Source organism: Callorhinus ursinus, unplaced genomic scaffold, assembly GCF_003265705.2.
Source record: "Callorhinus ursinus isolate GAN/ISIS: 27379988/994484 unplaced genomic scaffold, GSC_fseal_2.0 scaffold35, whole genome shotgun sequence".
Lineage (NCBI taxonomy): Eukaryota > Metazoa > Chordata > Mammalia > Carnivora > Otariidae > Callorhinus > Callorhinus ursinus.
The window spans coordinates 15,138,935-15,165,971 of NW_027397097.1; the positions used below are offsets into that span (position 1 = coordinate 15,138,935).

The 27,037-nt window shown below is 38.9% G+C and overlaps 1 protein-coding gene across 2 annotated transcripts in view; it reads left to right on the top strand.

Annotated features, from left to right (window-relative positions):
* Positions 1–816: 816 nt before the first annotated feature.
* CCDC83 (coiled-coil domain containing 83) overlaps positions 817–27,037 on the top strand; it is a 59,436-nt gene continuing 33,215 nt past the window's right edge. The window contains exons 1-4 of one of the 2 annotated variants that reach the window (XM_073879829.1): positions 817–946; positions 2,911–3,027; positions 7,458–7,580; positions 15,385–15,469. In XM_073879829.1, the coding sequence (XP_073735930.1) occupies positions 7,486–7,580; positions 15,385–15,469 (180 nt within the window). In that variant the 5' untranslated portion in view covers positions 817–946; positions 2,911–3,027; positions 7,458–7,485. The remainder of the gene's footprint in view (positions 947–2,910; positions 3,028–7,457; positions 7,581–15,384; positions 15,470–27,037) is intronic. The other variant, XM_025848632.2, reaches the window with a different exon arrangement.

Sequence of the window (27,037 nt, forward strand, 5' to 3'; positions counted from 1 at the left end):
CCTGGGATCGAGTCCCGCATCGGGCTCCCTGCTCCTTGGGAGCCTGCTTCTCCCTCTGCCTCTCTCTTGCTCTCTCTCTCTCTGTGTCTCTCATGAATAAATAAATAAAATCTTTAAAAAAAAAAAAAAAGAAAAGAAATTGTCTTGAGGCAGAGAATGAGGAAAAAATGCAGGCGAGAAAAGGGGAACTTCAAAGGTTGTAGGGGTCTGATGTATTTTCCCCTCAAAGTAGGACAAAGCTGCAAAACGTAGAAAGTGTGGGAAAGACGGAATCGAAATCTGTGTTGGTTTTCTTGAGGTTAGGAGCAAAAAAGTAAAGCGAGAAGCAAAATAGGATCAAGGATCTTTCAGAGCTGGATGTTATCATATAAACACTTAGTGCAGGGAGTTGCAATTGGTGGTTGAAGGGCAGAGTGGGGCAGAACCCGTCCATGCGCACAAACCCCTTTCCCCGTCCTGCGAGCTTCTGGAAAACCGCAGAGCCATCTCTATGTCTCACTTGAAGCGGAAGAAACAGACACACAGATCCAAGTGTGTCTCAGTCACAGCGCAGAGCCGGATGTCACGTTTCCTCACAACTCACTACTTACGGGTTTGCCACTGGAGGCAGGCAAGGAGGGGCGTGAGTTTTGTGCAATCAGCAGGGTGAGCGGTGGCAGTGAAAATCGCTCAGGTAGAAGGCGGGAGGGCGGGATCTCGGCGGCAAAAGGCGGCAGCGCGACCCTTTCGCCCGGACTCTTCCCCTTGCGGCCACCAGGTGGCGCGCCCGGCCCGCGGGTAGCGGTTGCGCAGGGGAGCGGCAGGGGGAAGCCCTCGCGCGCGCGTCGCCTTGGAAACGGAAGGTGCGGCTGCAGTCGCGGAGTAGGTGGGCCTGGTCCGCGGGCCGGATGCGAGTGCTACTTGTGGGTCCACTGCAGTGCATCCGCACCTGGAAGCCGTCCAGGAGGTAGGGAGACTGGCTGGACCCCTCGCTCGGCCCCCGACTCCTTCCAGTCTGACTCTTAAGACTTTACATCTCCTCCCGACCCCCACCAGCCCTGGGGCCGGCTCTGAGCCCAAATGGGCCTGGGGTCGCGCCCTCCTGGCGTCTTCCACCAAGTCCTGCTCCTGGACCGTTGGAAACCGCCAGGAGGGGTTCTCATAGGCCCACTCCTGTTCACGCAGGTGATCGAAAGGGAAGATCTTTTGATCTGATCAAAATATTAACCTCTCTTTCCTCCTTGCAGTTGAACCCCCGGATGCGTTGCTTATTTGCCCTTTCTAGATCTTCTGCTCCTGGAGGACAGGATCTGAATTTGACTCAGATTTGTAACTTTCATGGTGCCCTCACAGCCTCTCGCACACAGTAGATGCTCAATAAACGAATCCTTCCATTTGTATGGAGCTTTATGCTTGACAGTTCTCCCAAATCATTTGAGCTTCCTTGATAACCCTGACAGAAGGCAGGAAAGATGGAAGAGAACCCAGGGTCAGAGGGGTTTCGAGGTTTGTTCGAGATTATAAAACTCATTAGTGGAGGAGCTAGGACTAGACTCAAGTCTTGCTCTGCTTAGTGCTCTTCTCACTGCATTCCCAGTCTTGTGAATGCCTTTTGAGTGAAGACTCACATCCTGTATCCTTCTCGGGGAGAGCACATAGCCCTCCCGCGGGTACTTCCTGAGTGCCCTGAGTGTTGTTGATGGCCTCACCCTCACCCTCCCAATCCACAGATTGGCTTCAGCTCCTTGCCCTGGATGCTGCAACATCCTTCTGAACAGGACACTTAGTTTATTTCTTTTATTAATTTGTTAGATTTGTATAGTACCTTGCTTCTTCACTCCCCTTCTTACTCCATGATTAATTCTCTGCTGGGCAAGAGCGTTGAGGAGGTGGAAGATGTCCCATTGAAGAAAAAAATATATATGCACATATATATTTCTGTGAAGGCAGAGAAGGAAAATAACAAGATTGGGTATTTATCACTGTGTGTGTGATAACGGCTCATGGATTTCCTTACCGCCACCCCAAGACCTGGCTCCAGTAGATTTTCTTCATATTCACCACTGTTCTTTGAAGCTAGAAACCTTTTTGTTCTCCTCCACCATCAGAGGATGAAAATACTACATGTAGTTCCATTATCTTCACAATATTTTTTCACGATTATGTTTCTGTTCTTTTGTGACATTTCTAAGCTTGAAAGACAGCAGGAATTGGGGGAAAATGTAGTTCTGGTTGCTAGAGAAGTTAGTATAATATAGTGCTTTTCAAACTATGTCATGAGCAATTCTGGATCAGAAGATAGATCAATTTTTAAGGTAAGAATCCAGTATAATTTGAGAAATGCAGTTCAGAAATGTGCCACTGACCAAAGGATTTGCATTGGTAAAGAAAATACATGGTAATGTAACATAAATCATCAATTAGGCAAGCGAAAGTTAAAAACGTCATTTCTCCAGATATTTTATTTATTTATTTATTATTTTTAAAAATATAAGGTACATTAATAATAGTTAACTTTATTTTTTTTTTAATTTTAAGTAGGCTCCATACAACTTTTTTTTTTTTAATTTTAAGTAGGTTCCATACCATGGGGCTTGAACTCACAGCCCTGAGACTGAGCCAACCAAGGACTTTTATCCAAATATTTTTAAATACCTTAATTTGAATATATGGTGGTTTAACACATCTCCAAACTGGCTATGTTTTACATTTTAAAGCTGCTTTGGGCTGTATATACATAATTGATAAAAAAGGAGAACTGAATTTGTTTTAAGCCAACTCTTAGGTGATACTCTCACTTCTGAAAAGCTTTAAATGAATTCAGGGTTTTTTAAGATACACTGAAAAACATTTCTAAAACACTTAAAAATTGTATTAAAAGTATGTTTTACCATAAGTGAGAATTTGAATTTAAAAGTAATTTACTTTCAGGACCCCTGGGTGCCTCAGTCAGTTGAACATCCAACTCTTGATCTTGGCTTGGGTCTTGAGCCCCACATTGGGCTCCACGTTGGGCTCTGCACTGGGCATGGAGCATACTTTAAATAAATAAATAAATAAATAAATAAATAAATAAATAAATAAATTTTACTTTCTAAATTAAGGGTATATATAATATTATGAGCAAATAAATAGGGCCATTGGTAAAGAAAGTGAGTACACATTATTTGCAAGTCAGTCATTCAAATTAGACATTTATTGAACATCTAGTTTGCATCCATGGGAGATGCTGGCCTATGTGCCAACATGTATTTTTGAAAACCCAAAGATGGTTTGTTGAAGTGATTAGTTGTTATTCAGTATTAAAGGAGTTGTGTTTTGTTGAGGATGAATGCCATGAATGTTTTCAAATATATACTGTAATTAATACTATAGTGAGATATTAGACATTATTATTATTATTTATTAGAGTTACACATTCATAGCTAGTTAATGGCAGAGTCAGGACTAGATAGACTTCAAGACTTCCAGTACTGATATAGAGATCTTTTAACTAAACCTCTGATCTCAACTTCTGATGGAATCTTATTCAGAACTTTTGCCATTACTAATGTTATTAAGTAAATATCTTCCATTTTAATCTACATTTTTATATAAAAACATTGGCTAACAAACATCAGAATTCATTCCAAATGTCCAGAAAGGTATCAGGGCAGAACTGCCATCCCTCCCAGACCCCACAAAATTTGAAAAGAGTCATTAGGAGGCTTCTGGATATTTGTGGTTCCACAAAGTCATGAAAAAAGTCATTAGGACTTTCTAGATATTGAGCCAGGATCCTGACAATGCACTCTTTGTTTTTTGGGTGATTTTGCAGAGTCGAGTAAAGCATTATGGGATAACAGTACATTTGAAGAAGATGGCTATTATATGTCCATTTTATCCAAACAGACTTCTTACTTTTCACTGAGAAGCATTCAGGGAGTATATTTTGAAACATTTTCTGATGGAAAGTGCTTATGGGGTGGTCTCTGAAAAGGCTGAAGTCCTGAGTCTTTCAAACCCAGCCTCCTTGCCTGTCCTCCCACCACAGTGTATGTTATTGAATGCCCAGACAGTGCTGGGAGAGGAAAAACATGCACAAAAGATCACACTGTGGGCAGAGATCTCCAGAGCCTTCATTACCTGCACAGTCTTGCTAGTCTTTTAAAGTTGCTCATTATTTTCTTAAAGTTCTGCTGGAGTATGCTTCTTTCTTCCCATCTGTCTCAGTAGAGATCTTGTCTCTTCCATATTTTATAATTAAGGGCCAGGTAAAGGCATGCACAGAGCTGGTGCCGAATAGATGTTTGCAGTTACTGATAGACAGATTAGGTGTCCCTCTGTCAGGAATTATTCTATGTGAAACCTGCCTGGAAGATAATTATGTTACTTTGTGAAGTTTTTTTTCTGTGATTCTCACCCTTTGCTGAGTTAGAAATCCTCTAGATGGTCAGGAACTGTAAATCCTTGTAAATGTATATGAAACTCCCCACTGCTTGTAGGACATTATCAAATGTAGAAGTACTTTCTGAAGTAAAGTCATTAGCTCATTGCAAAAATACATCTAATAAGAGGGCAAGCCAATGCTTAGTAATTTTCTGGAAGGTATGTGAAACAATGAATATTAATAGAGTTTATGCATCAATCATTTGTGCTTCATGGATCCACATTTTCACTCATATTTTATTAAAGTCCTTTGCCATGAGCTGCAGTTACATAACTAATTATACTTTAGGCAGAGAGTTGAGAACCTAAGAGCCAGGTAACTGAGGTAATTGAACAAGATGAGGTCATTTTTCCCCCAGCACCAGATGGATACTGTAGGTGGAAACTGTAACACTTGATCTCTTCCATATGACTCAGAAAGAAAACAAGAGATCAAGGTTAGAATTTGTTTTAACTTTTATATGAAATATTTATAGTAAAAATCACTGTTAAATAGTACTTATTGTTGTAAAATGAAACACTGGTCAGCATGTTATCTTTTTGTGCAATAGTGAAGTTAAAAAGTCAAACTCTAAAATAGAAAATAATATTAAAATTCAACTCTGCATCTAAAACGAAAGCACTTTTTTTCTCAGCTGATAAGTTTCTGTGAACCATGATGGTTTAATGACACATTTTAGTGTGTCATTTATGGAATTGTTCACAATACTTTCATATCTGAGAAGATACCACTTAATATATTATTCTGTCCTAATGTGCTAAGTCTTTCTGTTGTGTCACCTGTGTGCTTTTCAGCGGGAAGGTCTTATAGTATGTTTGCATTCAGGTATACTCGAATCTGTTAGAATAGAGAGATGAACACCCTTGGCTAGAAAAGTCTCAGACACAAAGACTGAACCTGGCTGGAGGTCTAGGAAAACGTGTTTCATTTCAGAGAGATTTTCCACTGTGGATCTCAGTGATCTATGCGGATTGCCGATTCAGTGACCCAAATCAATGATGAAGGTTGACAATAGCAGACCGCATGGATTAGTTTTTCCACATATCATCATACTTGGCAGCAAGGAAACATCCTCTGCTTTATAGTTACCTGGAGTTTGAAGAAGCATGATCTGGAGCTTTAACCAAAAGGCCATAATACTTAACTAAACTCTTTCTGTACCTCAGCCACTATGCTAGGTGCTTAAAATATTAGCTTATTTAATCCTTACAACGGCTTTTAGAGTAAGATTTTTGCTCTCACTTTACAGATAATGAAACTGAAGCTCAAAAAGATTAAGTAACCTATTCAAGGTCACATTGACAATAGGTGGTGGATCTGGGATTAAAACATGACTCCCTGATTCATCCATCCATTTTTTCATTTGACAAGAATTTATTGTGCATCTACTTATGCTAGGTGGGGAAATAGATTAATGCACAAGAATTATATCATTCCCACTCTCATGGAGTTTCCAGCCATCTAAATAAATAATTAAAAAGGCTAAATTCTTTCTACCATACTCAACTACTAATACATTGATTGAAGTTTAGGCACTCATTTTTTTTAGATTAATGGAAATTAGATAAAAATCTGTTACAGAAGACTATATAATCTGAAAAGAAGTACTTTAGTACCTATACAAAATCCATGAGGTATTCCTGTTTATTATAAAAATCTGTGAATAGTGGACCTAATTTTTTACTTTTAAAATATATTATTTTTGATAATTTTTATTATTGATTAAAAAGCAATTAATTGATGAGCAGTTACTGTTAATAACTATTATTACTATTATTTTGCATTTGTAAACCTCTTAGCCATTTAAAAAACATTTGAATATGTGCTTTTATTTGCTCTTTATAACAACCCTGGCCAAACCTAATTCTTTTGGATTCTAGTAAGAAGGTGCCCATAGAAAGTTGTGCTTTTGTTTTATCTTAATTTAAAAAAATTAACAGACATTTCCTGAGCTGCTACGATATGCAGTGCACTTTGCCAAACACTGCGGAGAAACAAAATGACTGAAAAAGTTTAGTCCTTGTTCTTAAAAAAGCTCGATAGGGACAACAGATGTAGATGGATAACATAAGGGGATGAGTCTCTTAGAAAGTTTTGGGTGGGGAGATGCTGTACCTGGCCAAACATGGAACTTACCAGACTCAAGAATCCATTGATTCGTGATGTCCCAGCATTGCAGTGGATGATAGGTCTGGGGACACAGAAACCTGAATGGAAAAAACCGTTTTAAATTAAGTCCCAGCAGATCCGAAGGGGTACGTGCACCCCAATGTTTATAGCAGCAATGTCCACAATAGCCAAACTGTGGAAAGAACCAAGATGTCCATCGACAGATGAATGGATAAAGAAGATGTGGTATATATACACAATGGAATATTATGCAGCCATCAAAAGGAATGAGATCTTGCCATTTGCAACGACGTGGATGGAACTGGAGAGTGTTATGCTGAGTGAAATAAGTCAATCAGAGAAAGACATGTATCATATGACCTCACTGATATGAGGAATTCTTAATCTCAGGAAACAAACTGAGGGTTGCTGGAGTGGTGGGGGTGGGAGGGATGGGGTGGCTGGGTGATAGTGGGTAGGGTATGTGCTATGGTGAGCGCTGTGAATTGTACAAGACTGTTGAATCACAGATCTGTACTTCTGAAACAAATAATGCAACATATGTTAAGAAAAAAAAGAATCAGAAGATAGCAGGAGGGGAAGAATGAAGGGGAGTAAGTCGGAGGGGGAGACGAACCATGAGAGACGATGGACTCTGAAAAACAAACTGAGGGTTCTAGAGGGGAGGGGGGTGGGGGGATGGGTTAGCCTGGTGATGGGTATTAAAGAGGGCACATTCTGCGTGGAGCACTGGGCGTTATGCACAAACAATGAATCATGGAACACTAGATCAAAAACTAATGATGTAATGTATGGTGATTAACATAACAATAAAATATTTTTTAAAAAATTAAGTCCCAGCAGTTCCTCATCTTGAGTAAGCATAAGCAGAGGGGCAAAGACAGAATTTATTTACTTTCCCTGTTTCTTTTCTAAACAGGTAGGCTTCTTACTAACTAAGCAACACAATGGATAACACAGCGAAAGCAAATAAAAAGGATATTCAAGATGGGCCACACAAAGAAGTCAAATTGCCTACCAGTGAAGCACTTCTAGACTACCAGTAAGCTTAGATTATGGAATCCAAATGTTCCCATATGTAAATGGAAATCACTGTTAAGATTCATGTAACTCCAAATGGAAAGTGATGTACTCAAAAGCTCTCAAGAGAGCTAGACTGGAGTTAGATTGGAAGCATAAATGCACTCTTGTGCTATGTGCATCTTTTTTAAAGTTTTTGAAACTTTGACTATAACATATTCCAAGTAGTAGCAATGAAACAGCGTTCGTTAATGTGATTTTGACTCCCTCTCTCCCTCTACTGGATCACTGGTCACTTTCCCACATGCTGTATACGCAGTTTGTATGTAACAGCTGGCTGACTTATCTCTTAAAGTACAACATAGAATAGTTCATGTACATTTATAGAAGAGCAAAAGATTTTTCATTTCTAGACGTTCCAATGAGTATAATCTCCAGTGGCTACAGACCAAATCCAAATGATGCAATTATTTTTAATAAAATATTTCCTAGTGTCTCACTCCCAGGAGCTGGAGACAAAACTAGAGGTAAGATATTCTATGTTTGTGTTTTATCCAATTCTAAACAGTAAATCTCTGGAGAGATTTTGAACCTCAGTTTTTGGTACAGGGTAGGTGTTTTAATGTGTAATTCTTAGGGAGTGAATGAATTCATTTCAGTCTTTTCCACATAAGAATGTACTTCATAACCTTCAACAAAGTAGGTTTAGAAGGAACATACCTCAATGTCATAAAAGCCATCTATGAAAACTGCACAGCTAACATCATACTCAGTGGTGAAAAACTGGGAGCTTTTCCTGTAAGGTCAGAAACAAGACAAGGATGTCCACTCTCACAACTTTTATTCAACATAGTCCTAGCCACAGCAATCAGACAAGAAAAAGAAATAAAAGGCAACCATATTGGTAAGGAAGAAGTAAAATTTTCACTATTTGCAGATGACATGACACTATATATAGAAAACCCTAAAGACTCCACCAAAAACCTACTAGAAATGATAAATGAAATCAAGAAAGCCGCAGGATACAAAATCAATATACAGAAATCTGTTGCATTTCTATACACTAATAATGAAGTAGCAGAAAGAGAAATTAAGAAAACAATCCCATTTACAATTGCACCAAAAAGAATAAAATAGCTGGGTGTAATTTTTTCTTTTTTTTTTTTTTAGATTTTATTTATTTGATAGAGAGACAGCAAGAGAGGGATCACAAGCAGGGGGAGTGGCAGAGGGAGAAGTGGGCTTCCCCCTGAGCAGAGAGCCCAATGCAGGGCTCGATTCCAGGACCCTGGGATCATGACCTGAGCCGAAGGCAGATGCTTAATGACTAAGCCAACCAGGCGCCCCTAGCTGGGCATAAACTTAACCAAGGAGGTAAAAGACCCGTACTTGGAAAACTATTAAACATTGATGAAAGAAACTGTAGGTGACACAAACAAATGCTCATGGATTAGAAGAACAAATATTGTTAAAATGTCCATACAACCTAAAGCAATCTACACATTTAATGCAATCCCTATCCAAATACCAATAGCATTTTCCACAGAACTAGAACAAATAATACTAAACTTTGTATGGAACCACAAAAGACCCCAAATAGCTAAAGCAATCTTAATAAAGAACCACACTGGAGGTATCACAATCCCAGATTTCAAGATAGTAATCAAAACAATATGGTATTGGCACAAAAATAGACACATAGATCAATAGAACAGAATAGAAAGCCCAGAAATAAACCCGTGCTTATATATTCAACTAATCTTTGACAAAGGAGGCAAGAATACCAATGGAAAAAAAGCAGTCTCTTCAATAGATGGTGTTGAGAAAACTGCACAGCCACATGCAAAAGAATGACACTGGGCATTCTCACACTATACACAAAAATAAACTAAAAATGGATTAAGGACTTAAATGTGAGACCTCAAACCATAAAAGTCCTAGAAGAGAGCACAAACAGTAATTTTTCTAACATCAGTGATAGCAACATTTTTCTGGATATGTCTCCTGAAGCAAAGGAAACAGAAGCAAAAATAAACTATTGGGACTACATCAAAATAAAAAGCTCTGCACAACAAAAGAAACAATGAACAAAACTAAAAGGTAACCTACTAAATGGGAGAAGATATTCACAAATGACATATAGAATAAGATATATAAAGAACTGATACAACTCAGCTCATACACACACACACACACACACACACACACACACACACACACACACACACAGTTGAAAATTGGCAGAAGACATGAGCACACATTTCTCCAAAGAAGACATCCAGGTGGCCAACAGACACATGAAAAGATTCTCGACATCACTCATCATCAGGGAAATGCAAATCAAAACTACAATGAGGTATCACCTCACACCTGTGAGAATGGCTAAAATCAAAAACACAAGAAACAACAAGAGTTGGCGAGTATGTGAAGAAAAAGGAACCTCGTCAACTGTTGGTAGGAATGCAAACTGATCTAGCCATGTAGAAAACAGTATGGAGGTTCCCCAAAAAAGTTAAAAATAGAACTACCTTAGAGATTCAGTAATTGCACTACCCAAAAAATATAGAAACACTAATTCAAAGGGATACATGCACCCCTATGTTTATTGCAGCATTCTTTATAATAGCAAAACTATGGAAGCAGCCCAGGTGTCCATCAATAGATGAATGGATAAAGAGGAATGGATAATATATATAGATATGCATATATATATTTCATTATATATAATATATAATTGTATATTTATAAAATTATATATTATATCTCATTATTATATATAAATATAAATAATATAATATATAAATATAAATAATTTAGTGAAATATTAGCCGTAAAAAAGAATGAAATATTAGCATCTGCAACAACATGGATGGAACTACAGAGTACAATGCTAAGTGAAATGTCAGTCAGAGAAAGACAAATACCATATGATTTCACTCATATGTGAGATTTAAGAAACAAAACAAATGAACAAAGAAAGAGACAAGTCAAAAACAGACTCTTAACTACAGAGAACAAACTGATGCTCACCAGAGGGGAGATGGGTGGGGGATGGGTGAAATAGGTTATTGGGATTAAGAGTACACTTACCATGACGAGCACTGAGTAATGTATAGAATTGTTGAATCACCATATTGTACACCTGAAACTAATATAACACTGTACGCTAACTATACTGGGATTAACATTTTTTAAAATTAATTTTTTAACAAAAACATGTACTTCATGCATTTACTGAGCAAGTGCTTGAATGTTTACCAAGTCCAAGGCAAGTGCTGGAGGACAACAGCAAACAGACCACCCAGTTCCAGCCCTCATGAGACATTAGATAAATACTTGAAGATTTTTTTTAAAATTGCATAGCTACAGTTAAGACACTATGAAACAAAAGTAAACAACTCCTGTGTAAGGGTTTAACTGAAGGAGTTGATACGGTCAGAGAGGTCAGGAAAAGCTTGTTTGAGGGAGGGACGTTGGAGCTGATCCCTGGCAGAGGATCAGGTGTTATGGAGACATAGAGTGGAGGAGAGAAAGGCTTATGGAAAGGACGCTGGGGTGAGGGAGAGCTTTACAGAGTCCAGGAACAGAGAGAAGGCAGAATGCGGGAGAGAGGGTAAGAGCAGACTGGTGGCATGAGCAAGGGTGAAATAAGCCAAGCCCCATGAAGCATTTGGGATTCAGGACTGGGAAACTATTTATTGGAGGGGGAAAATGCTGCAGGTGCGGAGCCCGTGATGCTGGTGACTAGCCTGTGACGCTGGTCCTTAAGAGATTTGTTCTTAACGACATTCAGAGAAAATCCATCTCCTTCTCCTTGAGAAACTCCAAATCTGTCTATTCTTTTCAGTGAGTGAAAGGGTCAGAACACCAAAAGAGAAACACCCATGGGAAGGGACTTTTAACAAAGTTCCCCTTTATTTTCTACTTGAGACATTGTTATAACCAGAAACCACCTGCCCTTATTTGTCAGCGTAACCAAAAACTTCCCTTGTCTCATCTTTGGAGAGGGGGGAAAAAAGTCAGGCTCTGTGAATACAATCTGGTCTCTAATTTGCTCCTATGGTTTATGTTGGTGACATCCAGATACAATTGTTTCTTTCTCTTCTAGGTCAGTCAGAGGCCAGTATTTCTGTTCTTTCACAGAGGTTTACAAAGAGACAAACATTCTCATGATCTAGTGCAAGATATAAATTGAACATCTCATGCTTTTGTTCTCTCCTCTGTTAAGACTAAATAAATAATCTTGTGGACTGGAACAGTCAAGGCCTTGCTTTACACTGTCACTCTGCTAGGGACACTTGACTCATTGCCCGTGTTCCCAGGTGACAGAACTTTTGTCACATGACCAATAGCCAAAACATCCCCTTCACTTTCTGAGAAAGGATTGTCCAAGGATCCCCTGGCAGCATCTTATAATTCTCTTATACAATCTCATCTAACAAAGAGCTGGGAGAACATAGTAGGTAGTCAATGATTTCTGAACAACTAAACATTTTTTTAATCTATCCCCAAAAGATAAAGTCATGATCCTCTATGGTTGTTTGGGAACAGCTGAGACTGCCAATGCTCAATCTATAAAGTAATCATCATCTCTAGGTAATGGTGGTTTTAATTTTTTCCTTTATACTTGTTTTTCCCCCAGTTTTCTACAATGAGTATGAATATAGAAATAGGTGTGGATATGATTATAGGTTAAAAAAATAAATGAAAGTATAAATTCTTTTTAAAAATCCAGATTTAGGGGCCCCTGGGCGGCACAGTCATTAAGCAATCTCTTGGTTTCAGCTCAGGTCGTGATCTTGGGGTCATGAGATCGAGCCCATGTCAGACTCTGTGCTGACACTTTCTCTCCCTCTCCCTCTGCTCCCACCCCATGCTCTCACTCTCTCTCTCCCTCTCTAAAAAAAAAAAAAAAAAAAAAAAAAAAAATCCAGATTTATTTGTTTTCCTTCTCTGAATTTTCAGTGAAATTGCCTGGAGGGAGAAAGTTGACACATTAGTAACATTTTAGTAATACAGAGAGGGAAGGGGAAAGGTGACCTGTTGTATTACTAACCATTTCCTATCACTGTGCTTTAGAATAGTGTGTATCCTTTTCGAACCACATTAATATATATTATCTCATTGGCTTATCATCCCAGTTGCTTCAATATTTAGTGTGACATGTGCGTACAATGGCGTCTGAGGGAGATCTGAAAAGGAAAAAGTATATAGAAAACAGTGAAGCTTGAATTCCCAAGTGGCTGATAGTGTTGAGTTCTGAAGTTCAGTTTCATCTTCATGAGACCCATGGAGGTTGAAGTAAATTCCAAGGAAATTAGTTAGCTCAGCTAACTTAGACCTACAACTACCATGTGGGCCACAACTGGAGCAAGGAAGCCACCGAAACCTTTAGGGTGCCTCAGAATTGCCCCTGAGGCCTGCTGGTGCCACTCAGATCTTTCTGAACTGCTCCCAAGGAACACAAGACAAAGCCCCAGGTCATTTGCTCCTAACTGCTCTGAGTGGAGGGGTGGTAGACTTAAGTGTCAGCTTGCCAGATACAGCCAATAAAATTATACGATGCCAAATTAAATTTGATTTTCAAATAAGTGAGAAATAATTTTTTTAGTATAAGTGTGTGCCATGCAGTATCTGGGGTTGGGGCTGGATGGAGTCTCCAGACCCATTTTTGCATGCTCAGTCATCACCAAGGAAGCCTCTCAGCTGAAGCCAGGAGTAAGTCTATTAACCAGACCACACAAAAACTCAGTCTCAACCAAGGGACACCATATACTTGAGATTCATTTGCCTGCTTTGCCCATGCAGAGAATGAATTAGGTTACCATATTTATAATTGCAGAAATTGCATAATTTTCATACATTTGCATAGGCCTTTCTCAGATAATTCTCATTTACAATATTTTAATTTTTCTCCTTAAAAATGGGAGATAGAGAAGGCACTCCTTCAGAATTTATGCACACCTAGGCTTTATTTTTTTTAAAGATTTTATTTATCTATTTGACAGAGAGAGAGGGAGAGAGAAAGCACAAGCAGGGGGAGCAGCAGAAGGAGAGGGAGAAGCAGACTCTCCACTGAGCAGGGAGCCCAACGCAGGGCTTGATCCCAGGACCCTGGGATCATGACCCAAGCCAAAGGCAGATGCTTAACTGACTGACTCACCCAGGTGCCCCCACATCTAAGCTTTAGGTGAGAAGTAAAAAGATGGTTTTTACACCATCTATTTGGTTTTATAAAATTTTATAAAATCTATTTGGTGTATAAAAAGATGGTTTTATACACCCTGTGTATAGTAGTCCCTTCCATTTACTACCCTTGTCATAGCCTGCTATTTCTCCCATAACAATGAGTAAGTAGTATGTTTGGGTGTTTACTTCTTCATTGTCTAGTAAAATGTAAGCTCCTTGGGGGCAAGGATCATGGAGGTCTTGTTCAACACCAACTCCATAATGCCATAAACAACACTGGGCACAGAGCAGCGGCTCATTAAATCTTGTATGTGCTGTTTGTGTTGTCTGTGTGACTGCATGAAAGGGAACAATGATCAATGTAAACTGCAGAATTTTGGAACTGAAACAGTATCGAGGTCTTCCCCTTCAATTGTCTTACCTACAGAGAAGTAAGCCACAGCCTAACTAGGTTGACAGTCCTTAGGCAGTTAGCGGAGAAACAGGACTGAAGTCCAAGTTTCATAGTATCCAAACATAGCACTTTTGCCACTAAAGGAATTGCTTGTTTTGTTTTTATGTTGCATTTTCTCATCATTAGGAAAGAAGGAGCTTTATTTTTCTCTCTACTGAATACACGATAGTCACACATATAAATGGTATTTTGGAGGAAGGGCCGAGGATATAAGATTCAAATTCAACTGAAATTTACTAAGCACTTACTTTATGCTAGAAACATTCACATACAATTTCTTATTTTAATCCTTATAGGATTAGAGCTAGGTATTGTTATAACCACTGATAGCTTGGAAACTGATGCTCAGAGAAGTGACTTTCCTGAGATCCTACAGGTAAGAAGTGACAGGGACAAGATGGCACACAAGAGTTTCTCATCTATAATGACCTCTCTGTTCACTACACCACAGAGGTGCTGTATTTTTATTTTGTTTTGTTTTAATTGAGGCAAGGTATTTATGCAGAGCTGTTTCCATTGTGTTACTTTGGTCTCAGATATAGTTACAAGATTTGCTGGGTAATAGAGAGAGAAGAGATATACTTAGTACTTCAAATAGCTATCAAACGGCCTATACCAAAGTCTTTCTGCACTGTTCTATCTCTCCTTTGTACCTGACAGATGCTCAACAAGTACTTGTTGGGTATTAAAGAAATGTGTTTGTGCCAGGAAAGCTTTTATTATTTATAGAAGAGATGGCATACTAACGAACTTGAACCAAAGGTATGCCTCATTTATCTTACTATTTCAAGAAGATGTGCCTGCCCTTATAAAGTCTTTGTTTTGTTATTTTTGTCTGAATTTTTTAGAATTCTAGAAAGCATGTTTTCTGTGTGCGCTTCCCTAAGTTCCCTTTAAGCTGAATTATTTATAGATAATTAGAAAGTATAAAAATTACGACTGTCAAATGCAAATGGGGATTGGTTTAGGAAAAAAACTTGAAGTTATCTCCCCAATATATATTTTAGTGAGTCAAATATACTCAGAAACACACACACAAAAATCACTTAAGGTATCTTATCCCTAAATGGGTTTTTATAATATATTTAATACTTTATTTCAATCTAAATAGTTTAATTTTTTAATTTGTTTCTCATTAATTTTCCTTGATAAGTAATTGTAACACATCTTTGTTTATTATCAGCTGTCAAATAAAGGAAAATGCAGTAGAACGATTTATGGCTCAAATAAGGAGACTTAGAGAAAAGAACCAAAGGTATCATGAAAGAGTAAGTATAACATTGAAAGCCTATATCTAGGAGCACCTGGCTGGCTCGGTGGGTTAAGCATCTGCCTTCGGTTCAGTTCATGATCCCAGAGTCCTGAGATCCATTCTCACATTGGCCTCCTTGCTCAGCAGGGAGCCTGCTTCTCCTTCTGCCTGCCATTCTCCCCCTGCCTGCCATTCCCCCTCCTTGTGTACTCTCTCTCTCTGACAAATAAATAAAGTCTTAAAAAATTAAAAAAAATAAAGCTTATATCTAGCTATTAAACATTTATACAAATGCCTTTAAAAATTGTGAATTATGATGACATGTATTCTAGGAAATTCTTTAGTGTTTGGAATTGATTAATTTACAATCTTAGTTTTGGGTACATTTAAGGCAAGAGGGCACTGCTGTTCCTATTATATTAATTACCATGTCAAAGGAAGTCAGCTTGATCTGTGTTATTTAGATCATGATGACCCTGAATCTTGTGTTCAAAATTTTAAGGCTCTGAAATCACATTTATCTTTTAACTTCTTATTTAGCCAAAGGATAAACTCCACTTTGAGTTTCTCTGTTTTTAATTTCTGTATCTTTTTGTTTTTAGATTTTCAGAGGGTGCTTATATAAATATTATTTGAAAAGTATAATCTCAATTGTTAAATTGACTCATTTAGGGCGCCTGGGTGGCTCAGATGGTTGAGCGTCTGCCTTCGGCTCAGGTCATGATCCCAAGGTCCTGGGATCGAGTCCAGCATCGGGCTCCTTGCTCAGCGGGGAGTCTGCTTCTCCCTCTCCCTCTGCCTCTCCCCCTGCTTGTTCTCTGTCTCTCTCACAAATGAATAAATAAAATCTTTAAAAAAAAGTGACTCACTTAATGTTTAAGATGATATATTGTTTTTATAAAATCAGATTAAAATGAATATCAAAGCCATGCTGTATATGACCATCATGACTAAAGACTGGCAGAAATACAGTTTGGAAGCAGTAAGTGATAATTAACACAACTTATCCCTTAAGGTATCTCATAAATGAGGAAATACTGAGACTATTCCCTATTAAAGCATTTATATGGACTCAAACTTCCACAGTTAACTGTTTTATTTGGCTTTTGTCTAAAATGACTATATCTACAAGTTTTAATGGAGTCTGGGGTCAGAGACCTGAGTTTACATCCTGACTGTACAACTTAGTGCTGGTATCATTTTGGCCCAAACTGGTAGAAGGCTCAGTTTCCCTCCTGTAACATGCGGATTCCTGTCTTCCAAATAGGGCTAATTTGGCCATTCATTCAGCAACATTTATTGGGCCAGACATGTCATGGTGGTGATATAACTGTGACCCTGACATTGTCATGATTCTCCAGGATCAGTCACTAAAGTCTGTTTATCAGACTCAAACAGAAACTCAGGTCTGTGGATGAGAATGGAAAGGGGAACTTTGGTCTAGGTGCTGGGATGCAGTTCCACATGATGAGATCCACAGCATGGGAGAGGAGTGAGCTGCCATCAAGGGACAAATCCACATCCCCCAGGGATCACCACTGGGACTCTTGGGTCAGCCTTGGACTTCCATTTGGTTGTGGAAAGGACAACAGACCAGGACTAGGAATCGCTTTCCCATAGCCCCTCATTTGAAGCCAGAAACAAAATTCTTATTTTCATGAGGATTCACCTAAGAATGGGATAGGCCTATGTTTTCTTTTGGGGTCATCAGTGGACCCAGCAGTGAGGAGCATGGAGAGACAGACTCTAGCTCCCACTGCATGTATCTGTTTCTTTCCATTTATGCTGCTACTGCCCCAGTTTAACCCACCACCATCTCTTACCCATCTGTCTTCAATTCAGTACATTTTCCAAGGTGCAACCCTTCGAATACTGTAAACCTTTCAGTGCTTAAAACCCTACAGTGGCTTCCTACTGTACAGAAAATTAAATCCATGCTCTTTACTAAAGTCTTTGAGGCCCTACAAAATCTGACCTCTGCTCACCTCTCCAACCTTATCTCCAGTGGGTCCACCCTTTGTTTACCACTTGCTTCTTTTAAATCTTGGAAAACCCAGTCTCGCTCATTATTGTACATTTATGTAGGCTGTTTCATCTTCCAAGAACGCTCTTCTCTTGGCTAGCTCCTTTTCATTCCCTCAAACTAAGCTGAATGCTACATACAAATGTTATTATTAATTTGAAAGCACCATTATTAAATTGAAAGCGCTTTAGGCAGCAGCAGTCAAATCTTACTTACCTTTATTTCTCTGGAAGGGCCCAGCATGTGTGGGTGTTCAATAAATATTTGTTGAGTTGATTCACACTAACACCAGTGGAAGGAAAAATTTTTGAGGTCATGGATATTTAATTGCTAAGTTAAACATGACTCATTAGTAAGACATAATTTTCTCTTCAGTTAGGTCAAAATCAGAAATACCCCTCTTCCTTCCTACACATCATCTCCTCCTTTGTATGAGTTTTGTTTGGACTGTTCTGTTTGCATTCACTGCTCCACTTACCTCATTAGACATTTCAGAGTTCACTGTGTCCACTTCCTTACCTCTGGTTCATTCTTTCACTCCTGCTGTTCCACCACAACTACTAGGGCAGAAGTCATTAATGACCAAGTCGTTGGGTCCAATGGCCTCTTTGTAGTCCTCACTTTACCCCTCCAGCTTTCGGCAGTCATCCCTGTCATCCTGAAACTCTCTTTGGCTGCCAGGACATCACTCTCCCTTAATATTCTCCCCTATTCACCAACCATTCCTTGTTTTTCACTCATTGCTCTTTTCCTAGACTCACCCCTAAATTAGTATTTTCCAGGGTTCTGATCTCAACTCTTCTCTTTAACTCTAAAGATCTTACTTAACACCACAACTTCAAATGCCATCTATACGGTGGTAATTCTCATACATACATATGTGTGTGTGTGTGTGTGTGTGTGTATGACAAATTTTCATTATACTTATACCCACACAAGAAAATTAAAATGAGCACATGTAAAAACTGAGGAAATCCAAATAAAGTCTCTAATTTACTTAATAACATTGTACCAATGTCCATTTCTCTAGTTTGATAATGTGCTGTGGTTATATAAGATGTCATTGTTGGGGAAAGCAGGAAAATAGTAAGGGAGAAATCTGTGTACTATCTTGGCAACTTCTGTTCTTGCTCCTGTGAATCTTAAAGACTTAAAAAGGTAAAGTTCATGAGATGGCCTTATAACAAAACAAAGTCAGTCCTTTCTTTGTAGTTTATTTATTGAATCTCCTTTCTTCTATTTTATAGTGTGACAATTATTCTTACTTTGAATAAGAGTTGTCTACTTTATAGGATAACTGTCTCTTCTTTAACACATTGGTGAATATATCTAACTAAACTGTATTTCAATATATCACTCAAAATAATTTTTCAGATATAGTGAATTTTGTAACATGTCAAACACATCTCCCATCCATTTGAAACTCATTATGAGATTTGGGAAGTTTAATATGGATGTTATTAAATTTACATATAATGCCAATTGTGATTTAGTCATATTTATGCAACATTCAATTACATTTTTAGGACATACAATACTGTTTTAATTTACAAATGAAAATATCATATGTTTGAAAAGAATAGTCAATGTGTTAAAAATCTGATCAAAGAGGACTACATTCACTTTGACAAGTATTGTGCTAAGTATGGAAAGTAAGAGAAAAATTTGTTGATTGATTACACATTATTTCTTTATGAATTATATGTAGTTGTTTTTCTTTTTTTTTTAATTTTATTATGTTATGTTAGTCACCATACAATACATCATTAGTTTTTGATGTGGTGATCCACGATCCATTGTTTTCGTATAACACCCAGTGCTCCATGCAGTACATGCCCTCCTTAATACCCATCACCGGGCTAACCAATCCCCCCTCCCCCCTCCCCTTTAGAACCCTGTTTGTTTCTCAGAGTCCACAGTCTCTCATGGTTCATCTCTCCCTCCAATTCCCCCCCTCATTTTTCCCTTCCTTCTCCTAGTGTCCTCCATGATATTCCTTATGTTCCACAAATAAGTGAAACCATATGATAATTGACTTTCTCTGCTTGACTTATTTCACTTGGCATAATCTCCTCCAGTCCCATCCATGTTGATGTAAAAGTTGGGTATTCATCCTTTCTGATGGCTGAGTTATATTCCATTGTATATATGGACCACATCTTCTTTATCCATTCATCTGTTGAAGCGCATTTCGGCTCTTTCCACAGTTTGGCTATTGCGGACATTGCTGCTATGAACATTGGGGTGCATATGGCCCTTCTTTTCACTACATCTGTGTCTTTGGGGTAAATACCCAGTAGTGCAATTCCTGGGTCATACGATAGCTCTATTTTTAAATTTTTGAGGAACCTCCACACTGTTTTCCAAAATGGCTGTTCCAACTTGCATTCCCACCAACAGTGTAAGAGAGTTCCCCTTTCTCCACAATCTCTCCAACATTTATTGTTTCTTTCCCTGTCCGTTTTTGCCATTCTAACTGGTGTAAGGTGGTATCTCAATGTGGTTTCGATTTGAATTTCCCTGATGGCTAATGATGATGAACATTTTTTCATGTGTTTGTTAGCCATTTGTTTGTCTTCTTCAGAGAAGTGTCTTTTCATATCTTCTGCCCACTTTTTGACTTGATTATTTGTTTTTTGGGTGTTGAGTTTGAGAAGTTCTTTATAGATCTTGGATACCAGCCCTTTATCTGTAGTGCCATTTGCAAATATCTTCTCCCATTCTTTGGGTTGCCTCTTTGTTTTGTTGACTGTTCCCTTTGCTGTGCAGAAGCTGTTTATCTTGATGAAGTCCCAAAAGTTCATTTTTGCTTTTGTTTCACTAGCTTTTGGAGATGTATCTTGAAAGAAGTTGCTGTGGCTGAGGTCAAAAAGGTTACTGCCTATGTTCTCCTCCAGGATTTTGCTGGATTCCTGTCTCACATTGAGGTCTTTCATCCACTTTGAGTTTATCTTTGTGAATGGTGTTAGAGAATGGTCAAGCTTCATTCTTCTGCATGTGGCTGTCCAATTTTCCCAGTACCATTTATTGAAGAGACTGTCTTTTTTCCATTGCATGTTTTTTCCTGCTTTGTCAAAGATTATTTGACCATAGGGTTGAGGGTCCATATCTGGGTTCTCTATTCTGTTCCATTGGTCTATATGACTGTTTTTGTGCCAGTACCATGCTGTCTTGGTGATCACAGCTTTGTAATATAGCGTGAAATTGGGCAACGTGATGCCCCCAGCTTTGTTTTTCTTTTTCAACATTTCCTTGGCGATTTGGGGTCTTTTCTGATTCCATACAAATTTTAGGATTGTTTGTTCCAGCACTTTGAAAAATGTCATTGGAATTTTGATCGGGATGGCATTGACGGTATAGATTGCTCTGGGTAGCACAGACATTTTAACAATGTTTATTCTTCCGATCCATAAGCATGAAATATTTTTCCATCTTTTTGTGTCTTCTTCAATTTCTTTCATGAGTGTTCTGTAGTTCCTAGAGTATAGATCCTTTACCTCTTTGGTTAGGTTTATTCCGAGGTATCTTAATGGTTTTTGGTGCTATTGTAAATGGAATCATTTCTCTAATTTCTCTTTCTACAGTTGCATTGTTAGTGTATAAGAAAGCAACTGATTTCTGTGCACTGATTTTGTATCCTGCCACATTACCGAATTGCTGTATGAGTTCTAGTAATTTGGGGGTGGAGTCTTTTGGGTTTTCCACATAAAGTATCATGTCATCTGTGAAAAGAGAGAGTTTGACTTCTTTGCCAATTTGAATACCTTTTATTTCTTTTTGTTGTCTGATTGCTCTTGCTAGGACTTCTAGTACTATGTTGAACAATAGTGGCGAGAGTGGGCATCCTTGACCTGTTCCTGATCTTAAGGGAAAGGCTCTCAGCTTTTCCCCATTGAGGATGATATTTGCTGTGGGTTTTTCATAGATGGATTTTATGAACTTGAGGAATGTTCCTCCTATCCCTATATTCTGAAGAGTTTTAATCAGGAAAGGATGTTGTAATTTGTCAAATGCTTTTTCTGCATCAATTGAGAGGACCATATGTTTCTTCTCCCTCCTCTTATTAATGTGTTCTATCACATTGATTGATTTGCAAATGTTGAACCACGCTTGCATCCCAGGGATAAATCCCACTTGGTCGTGGTGGATGATCCTTTTAATGTATTGTTGGATCCTATTAGCTAGGATTTTGTTGAGGATTTTGGAATCCATATTCATCAGGGATATCAGTCTGAAATTCTCCTTTTTGATGGGATCTTTGCCTGGTTTGGAGATTAAGGTAATGCTGGCCTCACAGAATGAGTTTGGAAGTTTTCCTTCTGTTTCTATTTTTTGAAACAGCTTCAGTAGAATAGGTATTATTTCTTCTTTGAATGTTTGGTAGAATTCCCCAGGGAATCCATCAGGCCCTGGACTCTTGTTTTTTGGGAGGTTTTTGATCACTGCTTCAATCTCGTTACTGGATATTGGCCTATTCATGTTGTCAATTTCTTCCTGTTTCAGTCTTGGCAGCTTATAGGTTTCCAGGAAGGCCTCCATTTCATTCAGATTGCTCAGTTTATTGGCATATAGTTGTTGATAATAATTTCTAATAATTTTTTCTATCTCCTTGGTGTTAGTCGTGAGCTCTCTCCTTTCATTCATAATTTTATTAATTTGGGTCCTTTCTCTTTTCTTTTGGATAAGTCTGGCCAGTCGTTTATCGATCTTATTAATTCTTTCAAAGAACCAACTTTTAGTTTTGTTGATCTGAGCTACTGTGTTTCTGGTTTCTAATTCATTGATCTCTGCTTTAATTTTAATTATTTCTCTTCTAATGCATGGCTTAGGCATCATTTGTTGCTTTTTCTCTAGTTCTTTAAGTTGTAGAGTGAGATGGTGAATTTGGGATTTTTCTATTTTTTTTGAGGGAGGCTTGGATGGCTATGTATTTCCCCCTTAGGACCGCCTTTGCAGTATCCCATAGGTTTTGGACTGATGTGTTTTCGTTCTCATTGATTTCCATGAATTGTTTAAGTTCTTCTTTGATTTCCTGGTTGACCCAAACATTCTTGAGCAGAGTGGTCTTTAGCTTCCAAGTATTTGAATTTCTGCCAAATTTTTTCTTGTGATTGAGTTCCAGTTTTAAAGCATTGTGGTCTGAGAATATTCAGGGAATAATCTCAATCTTTTGGTATCGGTTGAGACCTGATTTGTGACCCAGTATGTGGTCTATTCTAGAGAAAGTTCCATGTGCCCTCGAGAAGAATGAGTATTCTGTTGTTTTAGGGTGGAATGTTCTGTAAGTATCTATGAGGTCCATCTGGTCCAATGTATCATTCAAAGCTCTTGTTTCCTTGTTGATTTCCTGCTTAGATGATCTGTCCATTACTGAAAGTGGAGTATTGAGGTCTCCTACAATTAACGTATTGTTATCAATATGACTCTTTATTTTGGTTAACAGTTGGCTTATGTAGATGGCTGCTCCCATGTTGGGGGCATAGATATTTACAATTGTTAGATCTTCTTGTTGGATAGACCCTTTAAGAATGATATAGTGTCCTTCTGTGTCTCTAATTACAGACTTTAGTTTAAAATCTAATTTGTCTCATATAAGAATTGCTACCCCAGCTTTCTTTTGAGGTCCACTGGCATGGAAGATGGATCTCCCTCCCTTCACTTTCAGTCTGGATGTATCTTTAAGTTCAAAATGAGTCTCTTGTAGGCAGCATATGGATGGGTCCTGTCTTTTTATCCAATCTGCAACCCTGTGCCATTTTATGGGAGCATTTAGGCCATTCACTTGAGAGTGATTATTGAAAGATATGAATTAATTGTCATCATGTTGCCTCTGAAGACGTTATTTTTATAGATTGTCCCTGTAAATTTCTGTTGTATATCACTCTTGGGGTCTTTCCCCTTTTATAGAACACCGCTTAATATTTTTTGCAGGGCTGGCTTAGTGGTCACATATTCTTTCGATTTCTGCCAGTTGTGGAAACTCTGCATTTCTCCATCCATTCTAAATGAAAGTCTTGCCGGATAAAGTATTCTTGGCTGCATGTTCTTCTCATTTAGTACCCTGAATATGTCTTGCCAGGCCTTTCTGGCTTGCCAGGTCTCTGTGGATAGGTCTGACGTTATTCTGATGTTCCTCCCTCTGTACGTAAGGAATCTCTTCCCCCTAACTGCCCTTAAGATGGTTTCCTTGGTTCTAAGATTTGCAGGTTTTACTATTACATGCCGGGGTGTTGGCCTGTTTTCCTTGATCTTGGAAGGGGTCCTCTCTGCCTCTAGGACACGAATGTTTGTTTCATTCCCCAGATTAGGGAAGTTCTCAGCTACGATTTGCTCAAATACATCTTCTAGTCCTCTCTCTCTCTCTCCACTCCCTCTGGGATTCCAATTATTCTGACATTGGAATGCTTCATGGTGTCACTTATTTCTCTGATTCTATTTTCATGGATTCTGAGTTGTTTTTCCCCTGGCCTCCTCTTTTCCCTTTTTATCTATTATATTGTCTTCCAGGTCGCTTATTCGTTCTTCTGCCTCACTTACCCTAGCTGTTAGATTATCTAGATTGGATTGGATCTCATTGATAACATTTTTAAGTTCGCCAATTCAGCTTTCATTTCTGCCCTTAGAGACTCTATGTTGCCATTAACTGATTTCTCCATTTTAGCCATTGTCTTCACAATTGCTAGCCTGAATTCCGTCTCCGACATCTTGGTTATATCTGCATCCATTTGTTAATCTGCAGCATAAGTCATGATCTCTGAGTCTTTTCTATTTTGGGGGCTCCTCCTCCTAGTCATTCTGTTGATGGGTATTTGAGGGTATGTATAGACCAGAACCCAAGCAAGACGCACCTATTTTCTTGGGACCTTAGGGTTGCTGGCCTCTTGTTTTCCCAGCCTGTCTTCTGGGGGAGGGACCTGCCGCGCTGTTACTCAGGCAACGCTGTTTGGGCGGAGTTGCCCTGCCTCCCTGTGGCGGGGATGGGCTCAGCAGGAATCAGTTTTGGGGGCTTTTGTTCTCTGGCGGCTTTCTCTGGCTGCTTTCTGCATGTCCCTTCCATGAGTCAGAGCAGAAAAGACCGTTTCCAACCCTCTGCCTCAGAGCAGAGAGACTGCAATCTGTTCTTCAGTGAGCTCTCCAGGCCACACCGTCTCCGTTTCTGTCTGTGCTGCAATAACCTGCAGCGTCCTGGGTTGTGCGCCCCTCCGCAGGGCTCCCAGTCCTGCCTCCGGGTCGGGACACGTCTCTGCCCTTTGTGCTTCTAAACCCGCCAGCTGTCCCCAGATCGCACGCGCGACCCACCGCTCTGGGTTTCCGCCCCGGGGGCTGCCCTAAAGTCCTTTCCCCACCGGCCACCGGCCTGCGAGTCTGTGCCCCATCCCCAGTGCGCAAGGCTGTCGCTCACCAGCGGTGTAGGATCCCCATGGCCAGGCTCCCTCCTGCTGCCATTTATCGTCCGATATCTGCCCACGGAATCAAGGCTCCCCGCTTTGTACCTCGAAACCAACCGCCTGCGATATTCTGTTTGTAGAGATCCAGATCTTCTTACATCTCAGGCTGGTTTCGTGGGTGCTTAGAGTGGTCTGGTGGATATCCAGCTCAATTCTGGGGACCAGTTGAAATAGGGTCCCCTACCCCTCCACCATCTCCCCCACCCCGCCATGTAGTGGTTTTTAAATGATCACTATATTTGAGTTTTTTTGCCTATTTTAGAGCTGGAGTTGATTTTGAGGAGATTGTCGCCTTACTAATATTAGCTAACATAAATAAAATCAGATAAAGATTTATTTAGTATTCAGATTATACTTGATAAAGGAATTTTCCACTTCTAACAAAAATAAGTGGAAAAGTCCGTATGTGGGAAAAGTATTAGTGCAATAGTTTGGCAAGGGATAGTTCCATTGGTATTATTCAAATTTCTACAAATATTTCATTTTCAAATAACTCATGTCAAGCCAAAGTAATTCAATTTATTTATAAGAAAACAAAACAATCTATTTCATTCAAGAAAATGGAACATTTGAGAATTGATGAAAGAGCAATATATTGTTTATCAGTTGCTAATATTGATTGACCTTGATTTTTTAAATTAAACTTTTTTGAAATAATTATAGATTGGCATGCAGTTATAAGAAATAATACAGAGAGATCCTGTGTAACCATAACCTGGTTTCCTATAACATATTACAGGAATATAGTATAATATCACAAGTAGGATATTAACATTAATAATATTGACATTGATACAGTCAAGACACAGAACGTTTCCATCAATATAAACATCTCTCATATTGTCCTTTTATAGCCACTCACTCCCTTTCAATTCCACCCCTTCATTAACTCCTAGCAACCATTAATCTGTTCTCCATATTTATAATTTTGCTGTTCTAAGAATGTTATATAAATTACTTACTAGTAATTAATCTTCGTAAGTAATCTTTGGAGATTGACTTTTTTCATTCAGCATAATTCTCTGGAGATTCAGTTTGCTGAGTGTATCATTAGTTTGTTCCTTTTATTCATTTTTATTTTGTGATATGGATGTACCACAATTTATTTAACCATTTACCTACTAAAAGACAAGTGAGTTGTTTTCTGTATTTGGCTATGATAAATACAGCTTTTAGAAACATTTGTGTGCAGGTTTTTATGTGAATATAAGCTTTCATTTCTCTGAGATAAATGCCTAAGAGCTCAGTTGTATGCCAAGCAAATGTTTATAAGAAATTGGCATCCTTTTTAACAGAGTAGCTGTACCATTTTACAAAGGAGCCAACTTTCCTGGGGAAGACAGAGAGGGAAGAGGGATAAGGGGGGAAGAAGGGAGCAGAGGAGGAGAGGGGATGAGAGAGAAAGGGGAGAGAGCAGATTTTTAAAAATTCGAAAAAGCTGAGATCTGACAGCACGTGAGGCTCTGGGCCAGGTGTAGCACCCTGCCTTTTCCTTTTGGTTATGTGAAAAAATTAACATCCTCTTCATGCTTAGGCTACTTTGGGTTAAATTTTTATCTTTGCAATGGAAGCATCCTTTTTCTAAGGCTATTGTCCCCATGAGGCTGGAACTCTGACCATGGATACCTCTCACCTTACATCCTTTTAACCTCAAAATGGAGACAAAACAGACATGTTTTCCACCAGTTTCAGTGTAAGTATTTCCAGGGAAGGCCCCTGAGCGTGTGCCTAGCTTGAGATACATGCCTCCCCTGGACAAAACCCTATGGCTAAGAGAAGGGGCCACTGTGTTTTGTATATAATGTTCACTGATGTATTCTTGGTATCTAGACGACCACCTGGTAGATGCTTCACAAATACTGACCAAATGAGTGATGATCGCTGGAGAAGAAGGTTTTAGTGGGAGACTGAAGAAATCAGTTTCCAAGGTCTAACTTTAATGTTCACTGGTTTTTAAATGATCACTATCTTTGGTTTTGTTTTTTGTTTTTTTGTTTGTTTGGGTTTTTTTGCCTATTTTAGAGCTAGAGTTGATTTTGAGGCGATTGTTGCCTAGGGTGATAGACTGGGAGGTTAATAACACAATTTTTTAAATGTAACTTTCTATCCATTA